General features: G+C 35.6%; 3 protein-coding genes across 3 annotated transcripts; 2 read left to right on the top strand and 1 right to left on the bottom strand.

Annotated features, from left to right (window-relative positions):
* Positions 1–220: 220 nt before the first annotated feature.
* Positions 221–4,539, top strand: LOC122524521 (uncharacterized protein K02A2.6-like). Its single transcript, XM_043646835.1, has 3 exons — positions 221–2,200; positions 2,251–3,216; positions 3,310–4,539. Exons 1-3 carry the CDS (start codon positions 221–223, stop codon positions 4,537–4,539), a joined length of 4,176 nt encoding a protein of 1,391 aa, XP_043502770.1.
* Positions 4,540–9,633: 5,094 nt separating this feature from the next.
* Positions 9,634–12,020, bottom strand: LOC122524522. Its single transcript, XM_043646836.1, has 4 exons — positions 11,964–12,020; positions 11,377–11,844; positions 10,823–11,308; positions 9,634–10,713 (listed from the first exon to the last, which is right to left on the bottom strand). Exons 1-4 carry the CDS (start codon positions 12,018–12,020, stop codon positions 9,634–9,636), a joined length of 2,091 nt encoding a protein of 696 aa, XP_043502771.1.
* An 8,651-nt stretch (positions 12,021–20,671) lies between these two features.
* Positions 20,672–22,252, top strand: LOC122524523. The gene is made up of 2 exons (XM_043646837.1): positions 20,672–21,820; positions 21,926–22,252. Exons 1-2 carry the CDS (start codon positions 20,672–20,674, stop codon positions 22,250–22,252), a joined length of 1,476 nt encoding a protein of 491 aa, XP_043502772.1.
* The last annotated feature ends 294 nt before the right edge of the window (positions 22,253–22,546 follow it).

Below are 22,546 nucleotides of genomic sequence, written 5' to 3' on the forward strand. Positions count from 1 at the left end.
TCAAGAAGTAATTGAATCAAATCAGTCACTAATCTCAAAACGAAAATCCATATTGGTAATTAGTACTGCAATGTACTGCACATGCAATAAAAAGCAGTCTAGCAAACAGTGCAGTTCTAAAAGATAACAGTGCGAATTTATTAATCACCGCAACATGAATCAATCCCTGCAGCCGTCTACGTCAGCGGCCGCTTCTTTCGGCCCGCTGACAACCGACTAGATGGAACAAGTTCCGGCCGCCACGAACACGCCGACAGCGCAATTGGCGACGAGGATGGGATCCGTCATAGGATCCGTCGAACAGTTCGACGTGCGGCAACCCAACTTGTGGGGTAAGTTTCTGTCTCGTATTGATTTGCATTTCCGTGCAAATCAATACACTGCGCTGCCGGATGCTGTCCAGAGGGATATCTTCTTATCCCTTGCGGGTGGCGATGTCTTTGACATCGTTGTCTCTCTGGCAGCTCCGGAACCCTATGAATCTCAGTCGCTGGCGCAGATTCGTAGCGCCCTCACGGCTCATTTCACGCCAAGGGACGTGGTGCTTTTAAGCACGTTCAAATTTGGGACTCGCTCTCTAAAACCGGACGAATCTGCGGCAGAGTTCTCCGCCGCTTTGCGATCACTCGCAAAGGACTGTGATTTCGGGAACTACTTGGGGCGCGCGTTACGGGATCGATTCGTAATCGGTCTCCGTAACTCCACGGTTCGTGAACGTTTGTTCATGAAAGTGAAAGAACTTACCTTCCAGGAGGCGGTTGGCATTGCCACAACGGCGGAGTTAGCTTCGGCTCACTCAAAGGTAGTTGGTGGTGCATCGACAAGCGTCATCGCACATGCCACTACCTCGCGTAACCGTCCTCCTGCCCGCAAAAAAGCGACTGCCGCCGAGCACACATGTGCGGGCTGCAACGGAGATCATAGTCGATCTTCGTGCCCGTACCGGTCAACAGTATGCGATTACTGTAAGATGACCGGACACATCGCTCGTGCTTGCCGAAAAAAGACCCGCGGTCGCTCGGCAAGCAGAACTGCACGGCCGAGTAGCTTTACTCGGAATCCGGCCAAATCTCGTCGGAGCGACGACAGCGTCAGCCACGCACGCTGTTCAGCGCAAGAGGTCGACATGGAGATCGACGCATTGGGTAACATCATATTAAACAATGTCACCGATCATGTAAGTAGTCCTCCTCCAATCACGGTAGTCGTCACGTTAAACGGCTTAGAGATAACCATGGAAGTCGATTCCGGCTCTCCTATCACGGTTATCTCTAAGCATACCTTCGACCTTCTTTCGCGCGTCGGCCAACCTTCCAAGGTTCACCCTTTCAATAGGGTCGTTCGCAACGCGAATTACAAAGTCATGACCGTCTTAGGTCTCATTAACATCCCTGTTCTCTATCAGGGTCGCAGCTTCGAATCTTTACCCATCGTAGTCATCGTTGACCGGGTACCCTCTCTTTTGGGTCGAAGCTGGTTCATGCCACTAGGTATTTATGTCGTCATACATCAATGCCTTACTACTCCAGAGAGTTGCAAGGTCATCCTTGATGAGTTCAAAGAGGTCTTTGAATCCGGTCTTGGCCAATACACCGGTCCTCCTCTTGATCTCAACCTCGATTCCGCTGTTAAACCTTTTCGGTTTAAACCAAGGCGGATACCTCTGGGTATAAGAGATAAGGTAGATGCCGCGCTGGACTCTCTAATCTCACAGGGAGTCATAGAACCGGTAGCGGATCCTGCGTGGGGCACTCCGGTGGTTCCAATTCTGAAAAAAGACGGAACGGTCCGGCTTTGCGGTGATTACAAAATCACCATCAACAAAGCCATTCAACCTCATCCTCACCCCGTACCGGTCATCGCGCATCTGCTGAGTGGCATAGGCTCTGCTTCCGTCTTTGGACGGGTAGACTTAGCGCAAGCGGACCTCCAGTGCACTGTCACTGACCGTGTCGCACTCGCGCAAACCATTGTAACGCATCGGGGTGCGTTCAAGGTCAAACGCCTTCAGTTCGGAATTTCGTGTGCACCAGGTTATTTTCAAGATCTCATTGAAAATCTCCTGTACGGAATTCCGGACGTCATTATTTATTTCGACGACATTGTCATCGCGTCGAAAACCCCCGAAGCCTTTGAGGCGTCCTTAAGAAAGATCTTAGCGCTTTTCAAGCAAGCCGGTCTTCGACTGAAACGCGACAATGTGAATTTGGAAGCAGCAAAATCGATTTCCTTGGTTTTGTTGTGTCTAAGGAAGGCATACGCCCTTCTCCGTCTAAATTCGCGGCGATTCAGAATTACCCCGAGCCTCGTTCTAAAAAAGAACTACAGCAATTCTTAGGGCTCATCAATTTCTATTCGTCATTTCTTAAAGACAAAGCCTCTGTGGCGGAACCATTACATCGGCTTCTCGACAAAGACCGCCAATGGTCTTGGAATGAAACCACTCGTAATGCGTTCAATCGCACTAAAAATCTTTTAGTGTCGGATGCTCTACTGATCCACTTCGATTTGTCGAAACCGATCATTTTAGTATGCGATGCCTCTCCTTACGGAGTTGGTGCTGTGCTCTGTCACAGGCTTCCTAATGGTCGTGAAGCTCCTGTCGCATACTTCTCAAAAACTTTGTCATCCGCTGAGCGCAATTATGCTCAAATCGACAAAGAGGCGTTAGCCATCATATCTGGTGTTAAGAAGTTCCATCACTTCTTATACGGTCTTCAGTTTGAAGTTCACACGGATCATAAGCCTTTATTGGGCATATTCAATCCGTCAAGACCAATACCAGATATCATTTCACCGCGTATGTTACGCTGGTTGCTGCTACTGGGTGCGTACAATTACACGCTCGTACACAAGCCTGGTAGCAAAATCACTCACGCCGACGCATTAAGCAGGTCCCCTGCTCGCGTCACCGTTGAGTCTCAAGAGGGAACGTTCCTCGACGTGTCTCTCCTTTGGTTAGAAGATCGCTCTCCCGTGACTGCTGACGAAATCGCTGCAGCCACGCGCCGCGATCATGTTCTTAGTCGAGTACTCGACTGGACTCTTCGCGTCCGGCCACTCAAATGTGAGCAATCGGACGTTCAGCCGTTCTATTCCCGGTCCTCGGCAATGTCCGTTCATAGAAGTTGCTTGCTCTGGGTCAACCGCGTGGTTATTCCACAAACTCTTCGTGAACGTATACTTGCGACGCTTCACATAGCTCATCCGGGAATAGTGCGTATGAAGACCCTCGCTCGTTCCTATGTATGGTGGCCATCTCTGGATAAAGATTTGGAGAGATACGTTCGCCTCTGCCAACCATGTTAGAGCTATGCATCTCAGCCACGGCGAGAGGATCCCATAACATGGGGGCTTCCAAAAAATCCGTGGAGGCGACTTCACATTGATTTCGCTGGCCCGTTTCATGGAAAAGTTCTTTTCCTCGTTGTCGATGCATACTCTGGCTGGCTCGAGGTTTCTGTCGTGGGTGGCACATCAGCCCAAGCATCGATTCAGGTATTAAGAAGCCTGTTCGCTACTCACGGCATTCCAGAAGCAATCGTCAGTGACAACGGCACGGCTTTTACATCCTCTGACTTCCAGAGATTCTGTAAAGCCAACGCGATCCGTCACATCTTGATTGCGCCTTTCCATCCATCGTCGAATGGAAGGGCCGAACAAACCGTGCGATCGGTTAAGACAACGTTGAGGAAAGTATTTCTCGAATCCTCCAACTCTGTCATCGGCGATTGGCGACTCGCGTTGAATAGATTCCTTATTCAACAGCACGTCACACCCCAATCCGCCGATTCCGACTCGCCGGCCGAACTATTGATGGGTCGCAAACTGCAAACTGTGCTAGACGCCATCAGACCTGATCGCTCCACACATGCCACTACTCGCGGATCAAAACGCGTATCGTGGGAGCCTCGAGTCGAGTCTGAGCCATCACGGGCATTCACGATAGGTGCTTCGGTCTTTGCACGGAACTTCGGTCAGGGTTCAAACTGGATGCCTGGTGAGATTCTTCAACAAACAGGCCCAGTCACTTACGAAGTACGTGTCGGAGATAGCATCATCCGCCGGCACATCGACCAACTGCGTCATCGAGATGCTGCTTTTGAAGCGCTCTCACCGACGCCTGCGAATGACACGCCGGCAGCGATGTTGGATGAAGATTGCCCTTCGATCCAACATGATGCACCTACAGGTCTACCACCGACTCCTCCACCACGCAATTGGCGAAATTCTGTCCCATCCGTACCATCGAACGGTAGCAGAATCTTGCCTCGCGCGGACGAGTCTTCCTTGACAGTCTGTAACCCTGTCGATCTAGGTGACACGGTAAATACGGAACAAGCTCCTCCAAGCGCCGCTGAGACTTTGCGTGATAATATCGACACCACGCCAGCATCCAGCTTAGAGCGAGTTCCTCATGCCCCTCCGCGTTTACGGCCGCGTCGGCGTATCGTATTCGATCACGGTAGCCCCCCGAGTGACGACTCCCGTGATGCAACATACCAGCCGGATTCGTCCGGCGCCGACTCCGCGGACTAATGATTTCTTTTTAGGTTGCCCCCTAAAAACATTCCGGAGGGAAGACTGCAATGTACTGCACATGCAATAAAAAGCAGTCTAGCAAACAGTGCAGTTCTAAAAGATAACAGTGCGAATTTATTAATCACCGCAACATGAATCAATCCCTGCAGCCGTCTACGTCAGCGGCCGCTTCTTTCGGACCGCTGACAACCGACCAGGTGGAACAAGTTCCGGCCGCCACGAACACGCCGACAGCGCAAGTACAAATGGTAACCGATCAAAAAAAACCAAAAAGTTCTTTTTGCACCTAAATTATAGATATATTATAAATAAATGTGATAGTACCGTTTTTAGAGTGTATTGTAATATCCTATATAAGGCAACTCTCAATACATAACTAAAACAGTAGAAGGTGATATAGTTGTAAGAACACATTACTTCTATACATGCTCTCACAACTGTCTCAGTGGGATCACCTACTCTTTTTCCTCATTCTAAAACATATAAAATAGGATGTTTAGAATGATCGGACGGAGTTCTTAATGGAGTTCTTAAGGGAGTTCTTAATAGAGTTCTTAATTGTAAAAATAGAGTATAAATAAAGAGTTGATATAGGAGTTCTTAATGTTATAAAATCAACAGTTTTAATTAATAAATAGTCAGGAGTTATGAGTTTTAATTATAAAATAGGTTTCTAAATATAAGAGACAGATATATTTAAAGATTATAAATAAAAGACTAAAACTAAAGAAAATATAAGTATAAGAAAGGATAGAATATTAAGAATTTAAAGTGGTTCAATCAAGGCACAAGTATTTAACCAAGCTGTAAGTTCGGGATATTTATTATATTGGTATTTATTATTCTTTATTTATTTAATTAATAAATTTTAATCCTAATAATAATTCTGACTTTGGTTGTTTGTATTGACAGGATATTTATTTGTTTTTCAAAATAAATTGTCAATATTAACATCACAAATTGGCGCAGCCGGTAGGATTCCCAAAATTTGATCGAAAGTATTTTAAATTTCAACTGATATAGAATTCTGAAATTCGATTGATACGGGATTTAAAGAATCTTATTTCAAAGTCAGAATTATAAAAAGGAATATTAACTTTATTTATAGATTTACATTTCCTGATATTAAGAACATTTGCAATGGTATCGATGGTAATCACCTCTTTGTAAGTCTAATTCATTTATTCAATATTTTATTAAGAATTTTGATTTTCAAAATCATATATATAATTATTTCCAATATAGAGATTTGAAATATTTACTCTATAATTATTCATTGTTTACAATCTTATAATTGTTTTAAATAGCTACAATTATTTCATTACAAATTGCTGTAACTTATACAAATAATTATTTTAGTTATCTATTAATTATATTGTTTATAAAAATATGGAGAATGAACCTAAAGTTAGAGTTGCAAAATTGATTGCTTTTGAGAAAATTAGGAAATATTACGAAAATTTAACTAAAAAACATGTTACGAATAAGGATGTAGAAAAATTGATTGAGGACAGTAAGATACCTAAAGATGTTTACGATGATAGTATTGCAGAATTAATTAGAGAAAAGAAACTTTTAAGATTTGATACCGAATTAAAAGATACTATTGTTCTTAACATTCCTCATTATCTTATTAATAAAGTAACAAATGAAGCATTTGAAACTAACAATGAAAAACACGAAAATATTGAGTCTAGTACTAATAAAAAATTAAGTAAGGAAAATCAAACTACAGGATCAGTAGAAAAACCATTATCAACAAAACATGATAAACCCTGTTATGAAGAGTTATTCCTGAATATGAAAAGAAAGCTAATGAAATGCAAAGTATGTTTCAAAATTTGTCATTAGGACAGAGAATTGAACAAGATAAAAATTTGAATTCTCAATTTCTAAGAAGATTACCCCAACAACAATTACAACCTTTTAATCAAAATGTAGCTAAATTAGAAGCTAGACATGCTATATTAATGGTTCCTGAATTTGGTGGTACCGATAGTAAAAGAGTTTTTGAATTTGTAGAAAAAGTTGACAATATTTTCAGAGTAGTAGACCCTAATCAAATTGATCTTCTTAATATTTTAATTTTAAATAAATTGACTAATGATGCTGAACAATAATACGAAATCAAAGACCAGAAAATTGGCAGAACTTCGAAGAATTTTATTAGATCATTTTGCTACTAGGAAAAGTGTTAATAAAAGAATAGGAGATTTAATAGTATGTACTCAAGGTTCAAAATCTGTTTCAAAATTTGCAGGTGAATTACAAGGAATTTGTACAGGAATTAGACATGCTGCAAGAGAAGAAAATATGGATATTGAATTTATTCAAAATCTGTTATTAAAATCTTTTCTCGATGGGCTAAATCGTGAGATTAGTTTAATAGTTAGAGCCCAAAGACCAAATGATTTTCAAAATGCATTAAGGTTAGCTATTGAAACAGAAGCAGAAATAACTCCACGAATCATTAGAAAATATTGTAGTTATTGTAGAAAGGAAAATCATAATACGAAAGATTGTCGTTTTATGCATAAATCAAATAGGACATTAGTTACTTATGAATCCAATAATAGAAACCAGATAAATCAAGGAAAAAATCAAAGTAGCTTTAATCAGAATTCAAACAGATATACAAATACAAGAAATTATAATAATTATAATGATTGGAGAAATCAGAAGCCTTATAATGAGACAAACTATTATAACAAAGATAATTTAAATCGTTACAATGGGAAATTTTAATAAGTCACGTAACCTTAATTATACACGAGATAATAACAAGCAATTTCGAAACACAAACAGCTCAAGATTTTTTAATTACGATGATAAGAAAGTCGAGAAAAACAAATTTAAACACTCCTATACAAAAGGTAATTATAATAAGAATTTCGAAATTAATAATACAAAGAAAGATAATGATGAAACTCAAGTAGTTGATAACCAGAACAGAATTAATTTAAACCGTATAATGACTCAAACTCATGCCGTGGTTATGGGTCAACATCTATAAACGGCAAATATAATGAATATGTATATCGTCATTTTTACAATTAAATATAGGAAATTTAAATAGTGAATCAAATTTATTTCTAATAGATACAGGTAGTGATTTATCCTTAATCAAACAAAGTGCTATAAACTATAACCAAGCAACAATAGATAAAAGTAATACTAGAACCCTATTAGGAATAAGTAACAATCCAGTTAATACTTTAGGAGAAATAATTTTAGAAATTCATATTTCTTCAGAAATACTACTACATAAATTTCATATAGTGACGGATACATTCCCAGTAAATGCTGATGGAGTAATAGGAAATGATTTTTTAACTATTAATAATGCTATAATTAATTATAATTCAAATAAAATAATTATAAATAATAAAGTAATTGACATGGTACGAACTAAGACTTTAAATGGTAATAAGAATTATTTAATTATACCTCCAAGAACTGAAATGGTAATACCCGTAAAAGTAATTAGTAAATTAAAGGAAGGTATTATCGAAGGTAAATCCATTATAGAAGGATTATATTGTCCATATGCCTTAGTAAAAGCAGATTCAAATAATATGGCATATATTACAGTATTAAATACAACAGAAAAAGATATTCTAATTCAAGATACAAAAGCTGAATTAAAACCTTTTAAAATATCTCAATGTTCTAAAATATATAATATTACTGAAGATAAAATAGGGAATGATACAAATGAAAGAATGAAAAATATTTTAAAATCTCTAAGATTAGAACATCTAAATATAGAAGAAAAAAATTCTCTTTATAAAATTTTTAACAAATATCAAGACTTATTTCATTTAGAAGGAGAGACTTTAACGTCTACTAATATTGTTAAACATGAAATCCCTACAAAAACAAATGTACCTATTTCTTCAAAAATATAGATACCCACATAATTTAAAAGATGTTGTTAATAACGAAATTCGTAACTTATTAGAACAAAATATAATAAAACCGTCAATTTCGGCATGGAATTCACCCGTGTGGATAGTTCCAAAGAAAATGGATGCTACAGGAGAAAAAAGGTATCGTTTAGTGATAGATTACCGTAAATTAAATGAACAAACTATAGGCGATGCTTATCCTATTCCAAATATATCTGATATTATGGACCAGTTAGGGCGTTCAAAGTATTTTACTACTTTAGATTTAGCCTCTGGGTACCATCAGATTGAAATGCATCCTAAAGATTCAGAAAAGACCGCATTTTCAGTTCCTTTTGGTCATTACGAATTTAATCGTATGCCTTTTGGTTTAAAAAACGCACTTTCAACATTCCAAAGGTTAATGAATACAGTTTTATCTGGCCTACAAGGAACAAGATGTTTAGTTTACCTTGATGATATCGTAATTTTTGCTGAAAATCTTGAAAATCATAATAAAAAGTTAATAGAAGTATTTAAGAAACTTAAGGAATATAATTTAAAAATAAAACCTTCAAAATGTGAATTCTTGCAAAAAGAAGTCATTTATTTAGGACATAAAATTTCTGAAAAGGGCGCACAACCAGATGAGTCAAAGTTAGATGCTGTTAGATCTTTTCTAAGACCTAAAACTGCTAAGGATATTAAATCTTTTCTTGGTTTGGCAGGTTATTATAGGAAGTTTGAATTAGTTGAATTAACAGCATAAATACAGGATCCATATGCCTTTTCCGAAGCGTCACTAAATCCACATAAAGAAAAATTCCCATTTTTACCAATAAATCTATCTATTTGGAATAAATTTATTTGGTCTAAATTTTTAAATAATTCTCTATAACTTCGCTCAAATCTCTCTGGCAGTTTGTCGTCCCAGTCAAGTTTCTGAAGCCAGAGCTCTTGAATAAGCATTTTTCCTAACACAATCACGGGAGCCAAGAAACCAAATGGATCAATACCTGTGCCAATGTCGCAATTATAGTTCGTTTTGTAAAATTTGTATTTTGTTGAAATTTAGTGTTAAACGACAAACAATCAGATTGTACGTTCCACGAAAGAGCTAATACTTTAGTCATATCTGGAATATTTAGGTTGTTTTTCGAACTGATATGAGTTAATAATTGATGATCGTTTGATACCCATTTCCTCAAACGAAACCTCCAGTTTTACAAATAAATTGCAAATCATTCTTTAATTTTATAGCATCTTCTATCGTGTCTGCACCACTTGGAATGTCATCAACATATGAATAATTTAAAGTTACTCTACTCGCCTCCGGAAATTGATCTTTCACAATTCGAGCTAATTCCTTTAAACAGCTTATGGTGATAAATGGCGAGCAGCATAAGCCGAATGGTAAAACAGTTAATCTGTATGTCTTTAAAGGTGCGGATTTATCCGATCTCCAAACAAATCTTAGATAATCTCTATGTTTTGAAGCGACCTTTATTTGGCAAAACGTCTTTTCGATATCTGCCGTAAATGCTATGGAGTGCATACGAAATTGTAATAAACTGTTTACTAGGTCATTTTGGGTCTTCGGACCAACTTCTAAAACAGAATTAATAGACGGTTCATTTTTAGGAGCATCGCTTCCGTTAAAAACAACTCGAAATTTAGTTGTAGTAGAATCTTCTTTTATAACACAATGATGTGGTAAATAATAAAATCCATCATGGTTTTCCTCTGTGATTGGAACTGGTTCGATAAATTCTCTTTGCAGATAATCTTCAATAAATTCATTATATGACTTTCGTAAATCTTCATTTTTTGAAAAACGATACTCAAGTGAGCGAAATCTGTTAAGAGCAAAATCTTTTGAGATTTTTGGTTGAAATAACGCTTTGAACGGCAATTCAACAATAAATCTTCCATTATTATCCCTCTGATACGTTCTGAGAAAATGCTCTTTGCAAAAATCTGGCTCGGAGTTTGAATGATTAGGAATATCATCTATTTCCCAAAATTTTCTCAAATCGAATTGCTCATCAAGAGACGCTGTTAATGTACAATAACCTACGGACGAAATTGGATTAATCCTTTTACATTGTCCAATACCACCGATTACCCAACCAAACGCGGTATTAATAGCTTTTAATGTTCCTCCCGGATTCAATAAAATACCGTTTCGTACGATTTGAATATAAACAGCATTCGATAGTAATAAGTCGATTTTTCCAGGTTGTCTATAACCAGGATCAGCTAACTGAAGATGTGACAAAAAAATCTGAATCAGAATCCAAGCCTATAACTGATTGAGGCAAATCACGAGTAATGTTTTCAAGAACGAATGCCTGAATCGGAATGATATAATCTTCTACACATGAACAAACAACCAGATCTATAAACGCTTTTATTTGTGAGTTAGTGTTCCCAATACCATCTACACTAATATCTATGTGATTAGGTTTAAGATTCAACACTCGAAGACAAGATTTCGAAATAAATGAACATTGTGATCCAGGATCAATCAAAACTCTACACTTCTCATAGTATCCATTGGAATTTGGTATTTTGACTGATGCGGTAAACAAAAGGACAGGTTTGTGATCCAAGTTAATTGACATTGATATTGGACTTAAAGTATCAATACTCGTTGTTATCGAAGGTTGTGCAGAATGAAGCGCACTATTGGGTATTTCCGTTCTATCTTCAAAATGTAATAACGAATGATGTTTTTTGTTACATTTCAAGCAATTTCTAGATGAACAATCTTTGAAGAGATGACCCTGATTTAAACAATTCAAACATAAATTCAATTGTTTTACCTTTTGATAACGTTCTTTGACTGCAAAACCAAGAAATTTAGGACAACTATAAATCTTGTGTGTACTTTTACAAATAGAACAAATATTCTTAAGATTAACTAAAGAACTACGGTCAATTTTACTATTCTGCTCTTAGTTGCTTCTTCTGCTAAATGACCTTTAGTTGATTTTGAAGACGACATATCAATACGTTCCAAAGCGAGACACCGATTTTGTAAAAATTTAACAAGATCTTCATACTCAGGATTATCAACTTCTGAAAAGTGTAACTCTATTTGCTTCCTTGACTCTGAGTCAAGTTTGGAGTTTAACAAATAAACAAGAATTGTATTCCAACCATCTATAGGTTCATGCAAAGCTCTAAGAGCAACTAAATGTTTCTTAAAAGTGTCTATCAATGCCCGTAGTAAACCGACGTCTTTGTTCTTTGCCTCTGGTAACTCAAAGATAATTTTTAAATGAACTTGTTTGATACATCTTGCATCTGTTGCCAGAACCCCTTTCGGTGCAGAAAACCAGATTCCAACATTCGCTTGAGTTGAAGGACAGTTGGCTTTAAAGAGATTTAGCTCTTCATTTTCTTCAAGATTCTTAGATGCTTTAGAAGCATGTAGTAATGAATGGTGTTTCGATTTACAATGGTTACATCTAAATTTCGATGGGCATTTTGCAACTCCATGACCTTTTCTCAAACAATTAAGTTACTTACTGTTTTAAGACGCTTTTCAAGTTCAGACGTGATTAACTCTGGACAATGATGTATCATATGATTTTTGAAACAAATAACACACCCAGAAGAATTGGTAGAAGAAAAAGCTTTAATGTTTCTTTTAGTAGTGTTATTTTCTATTTTGGCTGCTTTTGAAATAAAACGTGAATCATATGCGTCTTTAGAGATACCTCTTTTCTTGAGAAATTTAATAAAATCTGAACAAGAACGGTTGGGATTCAATGAAATTTGATCGTTCCAACGATGTCTCGTATCAGAGTCGCACTTCTCCTTGATTAAATTTATAAGCTATGGTTCTCGATTAGATTCCAAGACAGCTACCTTATCCAAAGCGCCGAGAATGACTTCTATATCATCCACTAATCTAGAGATTCTGGTTCCATCATTGTTAACACGAGGCAAATTCATAAACTTTTCAATTAATGAATTTGCCATTATATCAGGTTTGTCAAATCGAGAGACTAATTTGTTCCATGCCAATAAATAATTGTCTGAGGAATTCGATAAGTTATTAAGAATCTTAGCTGCGTCTCCTTTTAGGGATGACCTAAGATAATGCAGCTTTTGAATAGGTTGTAAAAATGGCGCACTATGGACTCAAAAAAGTCGCAAAAATCTGGCCAATCAGATTAGTTACCAGAAAATGACGGTAGGTTCATTTGCGGAAACTGAGCAGAGTAATTTTGAAAAAACTCCCATAGGAATCTGATCTGCATGCCACTGCGTTGCAGTTAATTTATCTGACAATCCTGAAGAACCAGAATGAAAAACAAAATTTGATTGGCCTGCAGAAGAGCAAGGTTCAACAGAAAGCGGCAAAAAATTTGGTGATTTAAGCAAAGATAATTTATCTAAAACCCTTTGGCACTTACATTTTAAAGTAATAAATCTGTTGAAATATTCCAAATTTGAGTCATCATCGGACACGTCTGCCTCCAACTCGCATCGTTGATCAGCTACTTCTAAATTGGTAAAAACCGAAGAAAGTGCAGCTAGACGAACTTTTATTTCTACAGCACCCGACTCTGGATTTGATAATGTTTTTTCCATAGCATTGCAAAGTTGTGTTACACGTCTCCTCAAGAAGGTGCGTTGCTTCTTTGCTTCCGTGTTTTCAGACATCGTAAAGGTAGAATAATCAGCAGGAGCTCAATAAGTAATTGAATAACCAACGGACGTTCAGTTATAGATCGTTTAAAGATAATAGCTATTTAAATAATCAGCTGAAGCTTGATTATTTAAAAGGATAATAACTAACAGGAGTTCAGTTATTATCCGGCTCGAAGGACCAAAAAATGTTGCGTAATTCACAAAGTTTAAAATTCACAAATTATTCTTTTTTATTTATTGATGCACTGATCTTCGACAACAAATTCAAAGATTACTTAAAAAAATTATTTACATTGTTATTTAAATTATCTGTGCCAAAGTAGAAGTTACATTCCTTAAGATTGGAATTTAACTTCTTTATGCTTAGATAAACCACCTTTGCTAGGCAAACAAATTTCAAAACCCCAATTTAATAAAATTTTGAAAGATATAGAAAATATTACAACAGCAGCTAAGAAACAACAATTTATTTTAACTTATAGGTTAGAGGTTTTGAAACAACTATCTAGAACTATCAATTTAGGAAAAGATATTCAAAATGACTTAAATATTATTATAAATTCAATTTTATTTGCAAAAAATAATCAATTACATCCTCTGGTTGTTTCAACAAAAAATATTTTAAAAGCTTTAAAGGAAGAAAATCAAAAACTACCAATAAATTTACATTTTCCATATTCTTTGACCGAGCAACATATAGAACAATTATTGAATTTAGCGGAAATAAAAGTTGTTAAAGTAAATAAATTATTAATTTTTATAATTTCTAATAGCTTAGTGACTGAAACAGTTTATGATATATACTCCATACTACCCTTACCAATGAGATTAAAAGAAGAGAAATTTTTATATGTAAAACCCAGAGATGATTATTACTTATCACCGAAGATAAATTATCCTTCTTGTTTATGCACAATCTTAAATTATGTAAATTAATGCAACCAGAATATTATATTTGTAAAGTATCTGAACCGATATTATCTAGAGTTAATAATAAATTTTGCGAGATAGAATTGTTCACGAAAATAAAAGAATTCCCTAAATTTTGTAATATCAAATTCATAACTATTCAAAATGAATTATGGAAAAAGATCCATTATTTTAATACGTGGATATATGTTGTCCCAAACCCAAGAAAATTGCTAATAAAATGTGGTAATAATCAGACAGAAGAGATGATAAATGATATGGGTATATTAACCCTTGATCAGAATTGCATAGCTTCAAGTGAAGATTCACTTTTGTATCCGGATATAGTAGAATTTAATGAAAACTATCAATCTTTTATTCCAAAGAATAATATTTTCAATTCAATACAAGATTATCTAAAAGTTGATAAACTTTCTACAAAAATATTTCAACAAATTCATAAGTACGAAGACATAAGATTGCATGGATATGCAGTAAATGATGTAGAAAAGAATGAATTTGAATGGATACTTATGATCCATAATATAACAATTTTCGTAGTATTAGTATTTCTAATAATCCTTGTAAATTTATCAGAAATCGATATCACAAATTAAGATTTAATTCTAAGAAGGAAGAAATCACTAATGAAGAAACTCCTGAGACATGAAAATACGGTTAATCAGAATGTAATTAAGCAAGAAAATAAAGAAATACATATACCAGCAGCATACAGCTATTAAAAATTTATAGATAACTTCTTTATTGTTTTCAACAGTTTAAGAAAAAATAATCGTAACTTCTGTGAGTTAAAAAATCTTATGCGCATGATTATTATTTTCCCATAAAAACGGAAAAGTGGCATTTTTTGTTTATTTCTGAAAATAGTGAATAAATAACGATAAAATATTTCTATATTTTAAAAATGAGTCAAAGTGATAAAAGAGATATCCCAGAAGTTCTCATTGATGTTGAACATGGCATTCGATATCACAGAGGCGAATTTTACGGCAAGGTTTTCTTTAATTAAAGAAATCGTTTTTAAGATAATGAATCATTCAATTATTTTTTATTTTTAATTGTTCTTTAATTAAATTAAAAGAAATCGTGTAAAATATTCGTATTTTATGTATGAAATAAAATCAGATACATTTTTTTTAAATCAGCAATTTTAGTATTCGTAGTTACTATTAGAATTTTAATACAAATTTTATAGCAATAACAGTTGTGATAATCCCCAAACCTTTGTAACGGGAAGCTTTCTTTCTAACTAGTGTTAGTATTTTATCTCATATAATAATAAATATTTCACCAAATTCACAGCTTTATATAATTCTTGACGTAATATTTGGATCGACAAAATCTTCAATAATTCCAACACCAAAAACTTTATTTTTATTCTAACACACTATATGATAATAATTTTTAACAATTGACAATAACTTGATAATTAACAACAACAACAACTTCTATAATATTTTCCCTGTACATATATATGCATATCTATTTTCCCCGCAACCATAAATAACAGGGTACTGCATAAATTTTGCCTAACCAATAATAATAGTTAATAATTCATAATAATGTTATATCTGTGTGACAAATTTCCTTAAAACATTTTTATGTATATTTATAAAATTCCATAATGCCACTTGTGGAATTTGAGAAAGTTTATGAAATTTTAAATTGTTATTTGAATAATTTATTTTTTCACTAAACAACAATATAAGGAAAGTGTTTTGGGAAAGTTGATTCAGTCATTCCGAATGATAATAGTGATAATAACAATGAGTTTAATACTCTATTAGAGAAAAGCAGAATTCATAAGAGAGCTAGAAAGTCGTGGATTAAAGATTGAAGAAGGTAAGATGGAAATGATCAAAGACTGTTAGATGCAATGGATGGTAACGAATTGGAAAATGAAGAGGTTAAAAAAGTTGATAATAATTTGTATTTAAACTTTAGTGAAATCCTTGGTAATGTTTCGAATCAAGGTTATTAAAACAGTAACAATACTTTGGAACATATAAGAAGTTTGTCAGAGGTATTTAATCCATTAATTAATAAGCCAAGTAACCATGATATTTTTTTACAAATTTCTGGTTTCAGTGGAGATGATACTATTGATATAAATGTTGGCTTAATAATATTAAATGCCTTAAAATTGTTAATAATATTTCTGATATGATGACTAAAAATATTGCAGTCAATAAATTTTCTGGTAGATATTATTTCTCTTAGCATAATTATTCGTCTTTAACTTGGAATGAATTAATAGAAAAAATGAATTCTATGTTCAAAATTGAAATAGCTCATATTTCATTAATTCAAAAATTGCAAAATATGAATGGTAAAATTGTAACGATTTCCGAAAATATTTTCATGAGAAGATAACGATTGCAAATAAACTGAAACTCGATAATCAATTAATTATAAATTATTGATCAATGGAATCGAGAATTATACCATACGTATTCAAAATTTTACGGAACCTAGTCATTTATTGAATTATATGATGAAATTGTCGACTTGTATACCAAAGGAAAGAAATTTCGATAAGTCTAAAACTAATAATACGTTAATAAAAGAAACTATTGATAAGAATAAAAAGAAAATTGATGAGCTAAGGTGTTAGAATTGCAGTAAATTTGGAAATAAGCCTCCGGAATGTAAAGAACCAAAAAGGGTTAAAAACACATGTTTTAAATGTGGAGAATCTGGACACCAAATAAAAGATTGCAAAGTAGCAAAGAAATCGAACTTAAATTACAATGTTTTATTAATGGAAAGTGATGAAGATAGTGTATATGAAGTTGAATTTAGTTTAGTTAACCCGAATGGTAACTTTGCACAACAACATGAATTTCTTGACGTTGGTTGTCCGATTAATTTAGTCAGAGAGTCAAAAATTGCTAAAGATACTTTAATATTACTTGATAAATATTTATCAGAAATTAAATAATTTTGTTGGCATAAATCATAAATATTGTTTATGTAAAACGAATAATTTAAGTATTTGGTATTGAATTAGAGGTTATCTGGTATGTTGTTCCAGATAGAACCATAAAATGTGATATTTTATTGGGACGAGAGTTTATTAGAATGTCAAATTTGAAGTTAGAAAGAAAGAATTTGAAATGTTATCCTTTAATTGAAACTAATATCACAAATAATGATGAAAACTTTATAAACTCGAATGATACAATTAATTTGAATAATGAATTTTAGAAATTATGAATATAAGATATGAGTCAAATTTTTCCGAATTGAATATTAATCCTATTGTTGATTTTAATATTAAAAGAAACTTATTGATGTTTATGAAAATAAAATATTAATTCTGAGAAAAGAACTGCTAATGTTTTTCCAGAAGAATTTAAATTAAAAATCAGATTGCAAAATGATAAAACGTTTTATTATAATCCTAGAAGATTATCATATATGGAAAAGAAAAGTTCAATCAATATTTAGATGATTTATGGAAACAAAATATAATACGTCCGAGTTATTCTGAATATTGTAGTCCAATTGTTCTAATAAAGAAAAAGACTGGCGATTTACGATTATGTATTGACTATTGTACTTTGAATGCAAATACTAATCGTGAGCAAATATCCTTTACCATTAATTGATAATTTACTTGATTATATGAGAAATAAAAAAGTATTTTCATGTCTTGATTTGAAGAATGGATTTCATCAAAATATTCAATAAAATATACTTCTTTTGCAACACCTCATGGACAATTTGAATATTTAAAGATGCCATTTGGCTTATTTAATGTTTCAGCTGTATTTCAACGTTATGTCAATTTTATTTTTGAAAAATTAATACGACAGAATAAAGTTCAAGTTTATTTAGATGATATAATGAGAGCTACTGAAACATATGATGAAAATATTACAATACTTGCTGAAGTTTTTGATATCTTGAATGAACATAACCTGAAACTAAGGATAGATAAATGCAAGTTTTTTTATGAATAATGTAACCTATTTGGGTTATGAAATTAGTGAAGAAGGATAAGACCAAATGATGAAAATATAAAATCGATTATTAATTACCCATTGCCACAATTTACATGATTTACGAAGATTTTTAGGTATGACTAATTATTTTAGAAGATTTGTCTTTAAATATGGAGGATTTTTAAAGCCTCTATATGATGTTTTAAAAGCAAAAGAATTTAAATTAACTGATTCAGCAGTAAATGCATTTGAACTTTTGAAATCGAAATTGATTAATAAACCTTTGTTGTGTATATATTCATCTAAACTAGAAACTGAGTTACATTGTGATGCTAGCTGTCATGTATTTGGAGCTATGTTATTACAACGTCGAAATTCCGGTTGTTTTCAACCAGTATCTTATTTTAGTAAACGAACTACTGATGTTGAAAATAGATATCTTAGTTATGAATTAGAATTATTATCTATTGAAAATGCTATTAAAAAGTTTCGTGTATATTTACAAGGCATACGTTTTAAAATTGTAACTGATTGTAATGCTATAAAATGTGCAATGAGTAAAAAAGAAATTATTCCAAGAATTGCAAGATATATATTGGAATTAGAAAATTTTGATTACATTCTTGAACATAGAAAATCCGAGCAAATGCAACATGTGGATGCTCTTTCTAGAATGATTCTTGTTGTAGAAGATAATACTTTAGAACGGAATTTATCTATTTGTCAACAAGCAGATGAATCTATTGAAAATATTCGTCAAAAATTAGAAAATTCTCAAGATCCTGATTATACATTGAGAAAGGGTTTAGTATATCGGAAAATTGGAAATGATTTGTTATTCATTGTTCCAAATAAAATGATATCTTCTATTTTGAAAACACATCATGATGATATTGGTCATATTGGTATTGAAAAATCATTGAAATTTTTGAGAAAAACATACTTGTTTCCAAAAATGAAAGAAAATTAACCGATATAAGAAATTGTATTCGATGTATTGCAAGCTCCAATTCGAGTTTCAACTTGCAGACCCTGAATTCTTCAAATCTTCCGAAATTCACATGATTCTCGGCGCGTCAGTCTTCTTTGAACTTCTCGGTCCATCCCGTTACTACAATCAGTCCAATGGTCTATTTATTCAGGAAACAAAACTAGGCTGGGTCGTGTGCAGTAAGCATGACGCAAATTTGACAGGGTACGCGTCGAATTGTGTGTGCATTGAATCTGATAGAGAGCTTTCTAATCAAATAATTGAAAAGTTTTGGTGTCTAGAGGAGCCTCCAGGCGTGGCAACTTTGCGCTCGGTCGTAGATGAGCATTGTGAAAATTCCTTCCAAACTTCAGTATCTCGCCTGTCGGACGGACGCTTTTCTGTCCGGTTACCGTTTCGACCGAATCGTTCAAAGTTAGGAAAGACTTATGCACAAGCTTTAAGACGCTACTTTGCCTTAGAGAAAAGACTTGATCATAATCCCCAACTTAGATCTGAATACGTCAAGTTCATTGAGGATTACGAAGCCTTAGGGCATATGGAACGGGCGTTTATTGATTTGTCGTCTGTGCCATGGGAGCATTTCATGATTCCCCATCACGGTATATGTCAGCAAGGGCCGAACGGGATCAAACTCTGCGTCGTATTCGATGCATCCGCTAAAAGTGACAACAATGTTTCACTAAACTACGTTCTTCACACTGGTCCAGCTCTGCAGAATGACATCATCGACGTCATTAACTATTTTCGTCAATATCGTTACGTGATGAGGGCGGATATTGAGAAAATGTACCGTCAGATCATGGTTAACCCTGCAGACTGGAGGTATCAACTGATATTATGGAGATGTCATAAAATCAACCAATTTGAACATATTATCTCAAAACAGTGACCTACGGTCAAGCATGCTCTCCATATTTAGCCCTTCGCAGTATTCAATCCCTTTTAGATCAGGATGGTGACCAGTTCGCTCATGCGGCGACTGTTCTACAGAAGGGTAGATATGTTGATGACATTTTCTTTGGTCATAATGATTACGGCACGACTATTCAGCTCCGTGACGAGGTCATTAAACTCTTATCCAAAGGTCAGTTCACTTTAAGGAAATGGGCATCGAACCATCTCGATCTGTTAAAGATCTCAAACACAATGATCTAGCAAACCCTTGCATTTTTTCAGAGACTGGCGAGTTCACTATGAAAACTCTCGGGATTTCATGACACCCGACTGGTGATTTCTTCACGTTTTATTTGTCGGTCGCAGACAAACCTCAATAGACAAAACGGGCTTTGATGTCTGAAACCGCTGGAATCTACGACCCACTCGGTTGGGTTTTACCTGTGACCTTACAATTCAAATTATTGGTACAAAATTCTTGGATCCGTCAGCTTGCTTGGGATGATGAGTTACCCCAGGACATGATTGATGACTGGAAAAGAATTCGTGAGCAACTTGCGCAATTACACGTTGTTCAAATGAAGAGATTTTTCGGTGAAGGCTGCGACGAGCTCATCTGATTTGCTGACGCATCACAAACCGCATACGCTGCTGTAGTTTACCTCCGCAGAACTCATCTCTCCGGAGAAACGACATTGTCACTTGTGTATTCTAAAACGAAACTTGCTCCAGTGAAGCAAATCACAATTTCACGTCTCGAACTCTGCGCAGCACACTTATTATGTCGTCTGATAAACCACTTACTTAAAACGATGGCAAACGTCAAAAACGTTGCTCTTTTTTCTGATTCGACCACAGTTCTTGCGTGGATTAAATCACATCCAAGAAGATGGTCTACGTTTGTAGGTAATCGAATCACTCATATTCGAGAACTCTGTCCATCAGCGACATGGAGGTACATCTCCAAGCAAAATCCAACAGATCTTGCCTCCAGAGGCTGTCTAGCTTCTCAGCTGATTTCCCACTCCCTCTGGTGGAAAGGTCCTCTCAATCTAAGTTCTCAGTTAAGCAAACTTTCAAATCCAGACATCGAACTGGTCACACACGAAAAAGAGCGATCTCTCAAAGCGCTTGCGATTCAAAAATCAGAGAATTTTTGGATATCGATCATGGAGCGTATGTCCAAGTACAATCGCTTGGTTTGGACTCTCGCGTATATAATTCGTTACTGTCACAAAGTCCGTCATCAACTGGTCATCCATGACTCGTCGCTCAGCTCCAATGATATTCAAAAAGCGGTATCGTTCATTGTCCGCACGGTTCAAGAATATCACTTTTCGGATGAAATAACGAAGCTACGTTCGAACAAACAATTACAAAGAGGAAGCCCTATTCACAACTTGAGTCCATACTTAGATTCCGAAGGCCTCTTGCGAGTCGGCAGACGTATGCATAATACCTCATTGAATCAGTTTAATCCCCATCCACTCCTACTGCCCAATTGTCACTTTTCACACTTGTTGCTCAAGAAGATCCATACAGATTCATTTCACGGGGGGACCAAGTTAATGTGTGCACACGCTCGCAGGCTTTACTGGATCATTGGCTTACAGCGCACAGCAAAGGGCATTGTTCAAAGATGTGTACGATGCGCCAGATATCGAGCGGAAACGTTCTCACCATCAATCGGAAATTTGCCTTCGGAACGGGTAACTCCGAGTAAACCCTTTTTGGTAACCGGAATCGATTTCGCCGGACCGGTGTTTCTGCGTCCATATGAAACACGCGGCAATCTCACGACTAAGGGTTATATCGCCGTCTTCGTATGTTTTTCAACTAAAGCCATTCATTTGGAATTAGTGATGAGTATCTCGGTCGACTCCCTGATGATGAGTCTGCAACGATTAATATCTCGCCGAGGAAGAGTCGAAACTTTTTACAGCGACAATGGTCGCAATTTCGTCGGTTGCAGCACGATTCTGCGAGATCTCCGGAAATCAATCGAAAGTCTGCCTGACACGCACGTTTTCAAGAATTTTCTATCTAATCTACTCATTGAGTAAAAGGTGATCCTACCATACTTGCCACAGTTTCGAGGTTTGTGGGAAGCCGGCGTCAAATCCGCCAATGGTCATCTCAGTCGGACGTTTAACGGGCAGACGTTGACGATCGAAAAGTACCAGACTGCTTTATGCCAGATCAAAAATATCCTTGATTCCAGGCCTCTTACTCCACTGTCTTTTTCCGAACCCTACATCCTTATCTCCCCCTATCATCTTTTATTGGGTGAAACCATTTCTGCCTTTCCAAACGTTCCACTTGCATCCGATCACACCAAACTTCGCTATCAACATCTTCAAAACATTACCTCAGGATTTTGGCGCCGCTGGTGAGAGGAATACTTGTTTACCCTCATGAGAAAACCAAAATGGTCTCGAGAGTCCCCAAATCCATCTGTTGATGATCTCGTGCTAGTGAAACGAAGTACTGATCCTCCACGATATTGGTTGATGGGGAAATTGTTAAATTATATCCTGGGTCTGACCAGCGTGTTCGAGTGGTCGATGTTTTGACGCGCAAAGGTAACGGGAGAGAATCAGTAAAAAATCGTGTGTCTTTAATGATTGACACAAGCTGTCAATCCGGGAGGTCGATGAACGCTGCACAGCGTTAGCTTCGAGGAAAAA

This window comes from Polistes fuscatus, unplaced genomic scaffold (genome assembly GCF_010416935.1).
Source record: "Polistes fuscatus isolate 324 unplaced genomic scaffold, CU_Pfus_HIC Scaffold72, whole genome shotgun sequence".
NCBI lineage: Eukaryota > Metazoa > Arthropoda > Insecta > Hymenoptera > Vespidae > Polistes > Polistes fuscatus.

Coding starts and splice junctions, on each gene's coding strand:
- LOC122524522 (XM_043646836.1), bottom strand. CDS start 12,020: ATGATACATCATTGTCCAGAGTTAATCACGTCTGAACTTGAAAAGCGT. Junction 11,845..11,963: donor TTGAAAAGCGTCTTAAAACA/GTAAGTAACTTA, acceptor AAAGCATCTAAG/AATCTTGAAGAAAATGAAGA. Junction 11,309..11,376: donor AAGCAACTAAGAGCAGAATA/GTAAAATTGACC, acceptor AGTACACACAAG/ATTTATAGTTGTCCTAAATT.
- LOC122524523 (XM_043646837.1), top strand. CDS start 20,672: ATGGCAAACGTCAAAAACGTTGCTCTTTTTTCTGATTCGACCACAGTT. Junction 21,821..21,925: donor GCGACAATGGTCGCAATTTC/GTCGGTTGCAGC, acceptor ATTGAGTAAAAG/GTGATCCTACCATACTTGCC.
- LOC122524521 (XM_043646835.1), top strand. CDS start 221: ATGGAACAAGTTCCGGCCGCCACGAACACGCCGACAGCGCAATTGGCG. Junction 2,201..2,250: donor TTCGACTGAAACGCGACAAT/GTGAATTTGGAA, acceptor GTTGTGTCTAAG/GAAGGCATACGCCCTTCTCC. Junction 3,217..3,309: donor ACATAGCTCATCCGGGAATA/GTGCGTATGAAG, acceptor CAACCATGTTAG/AGCTATGCATCTCAGCCACG.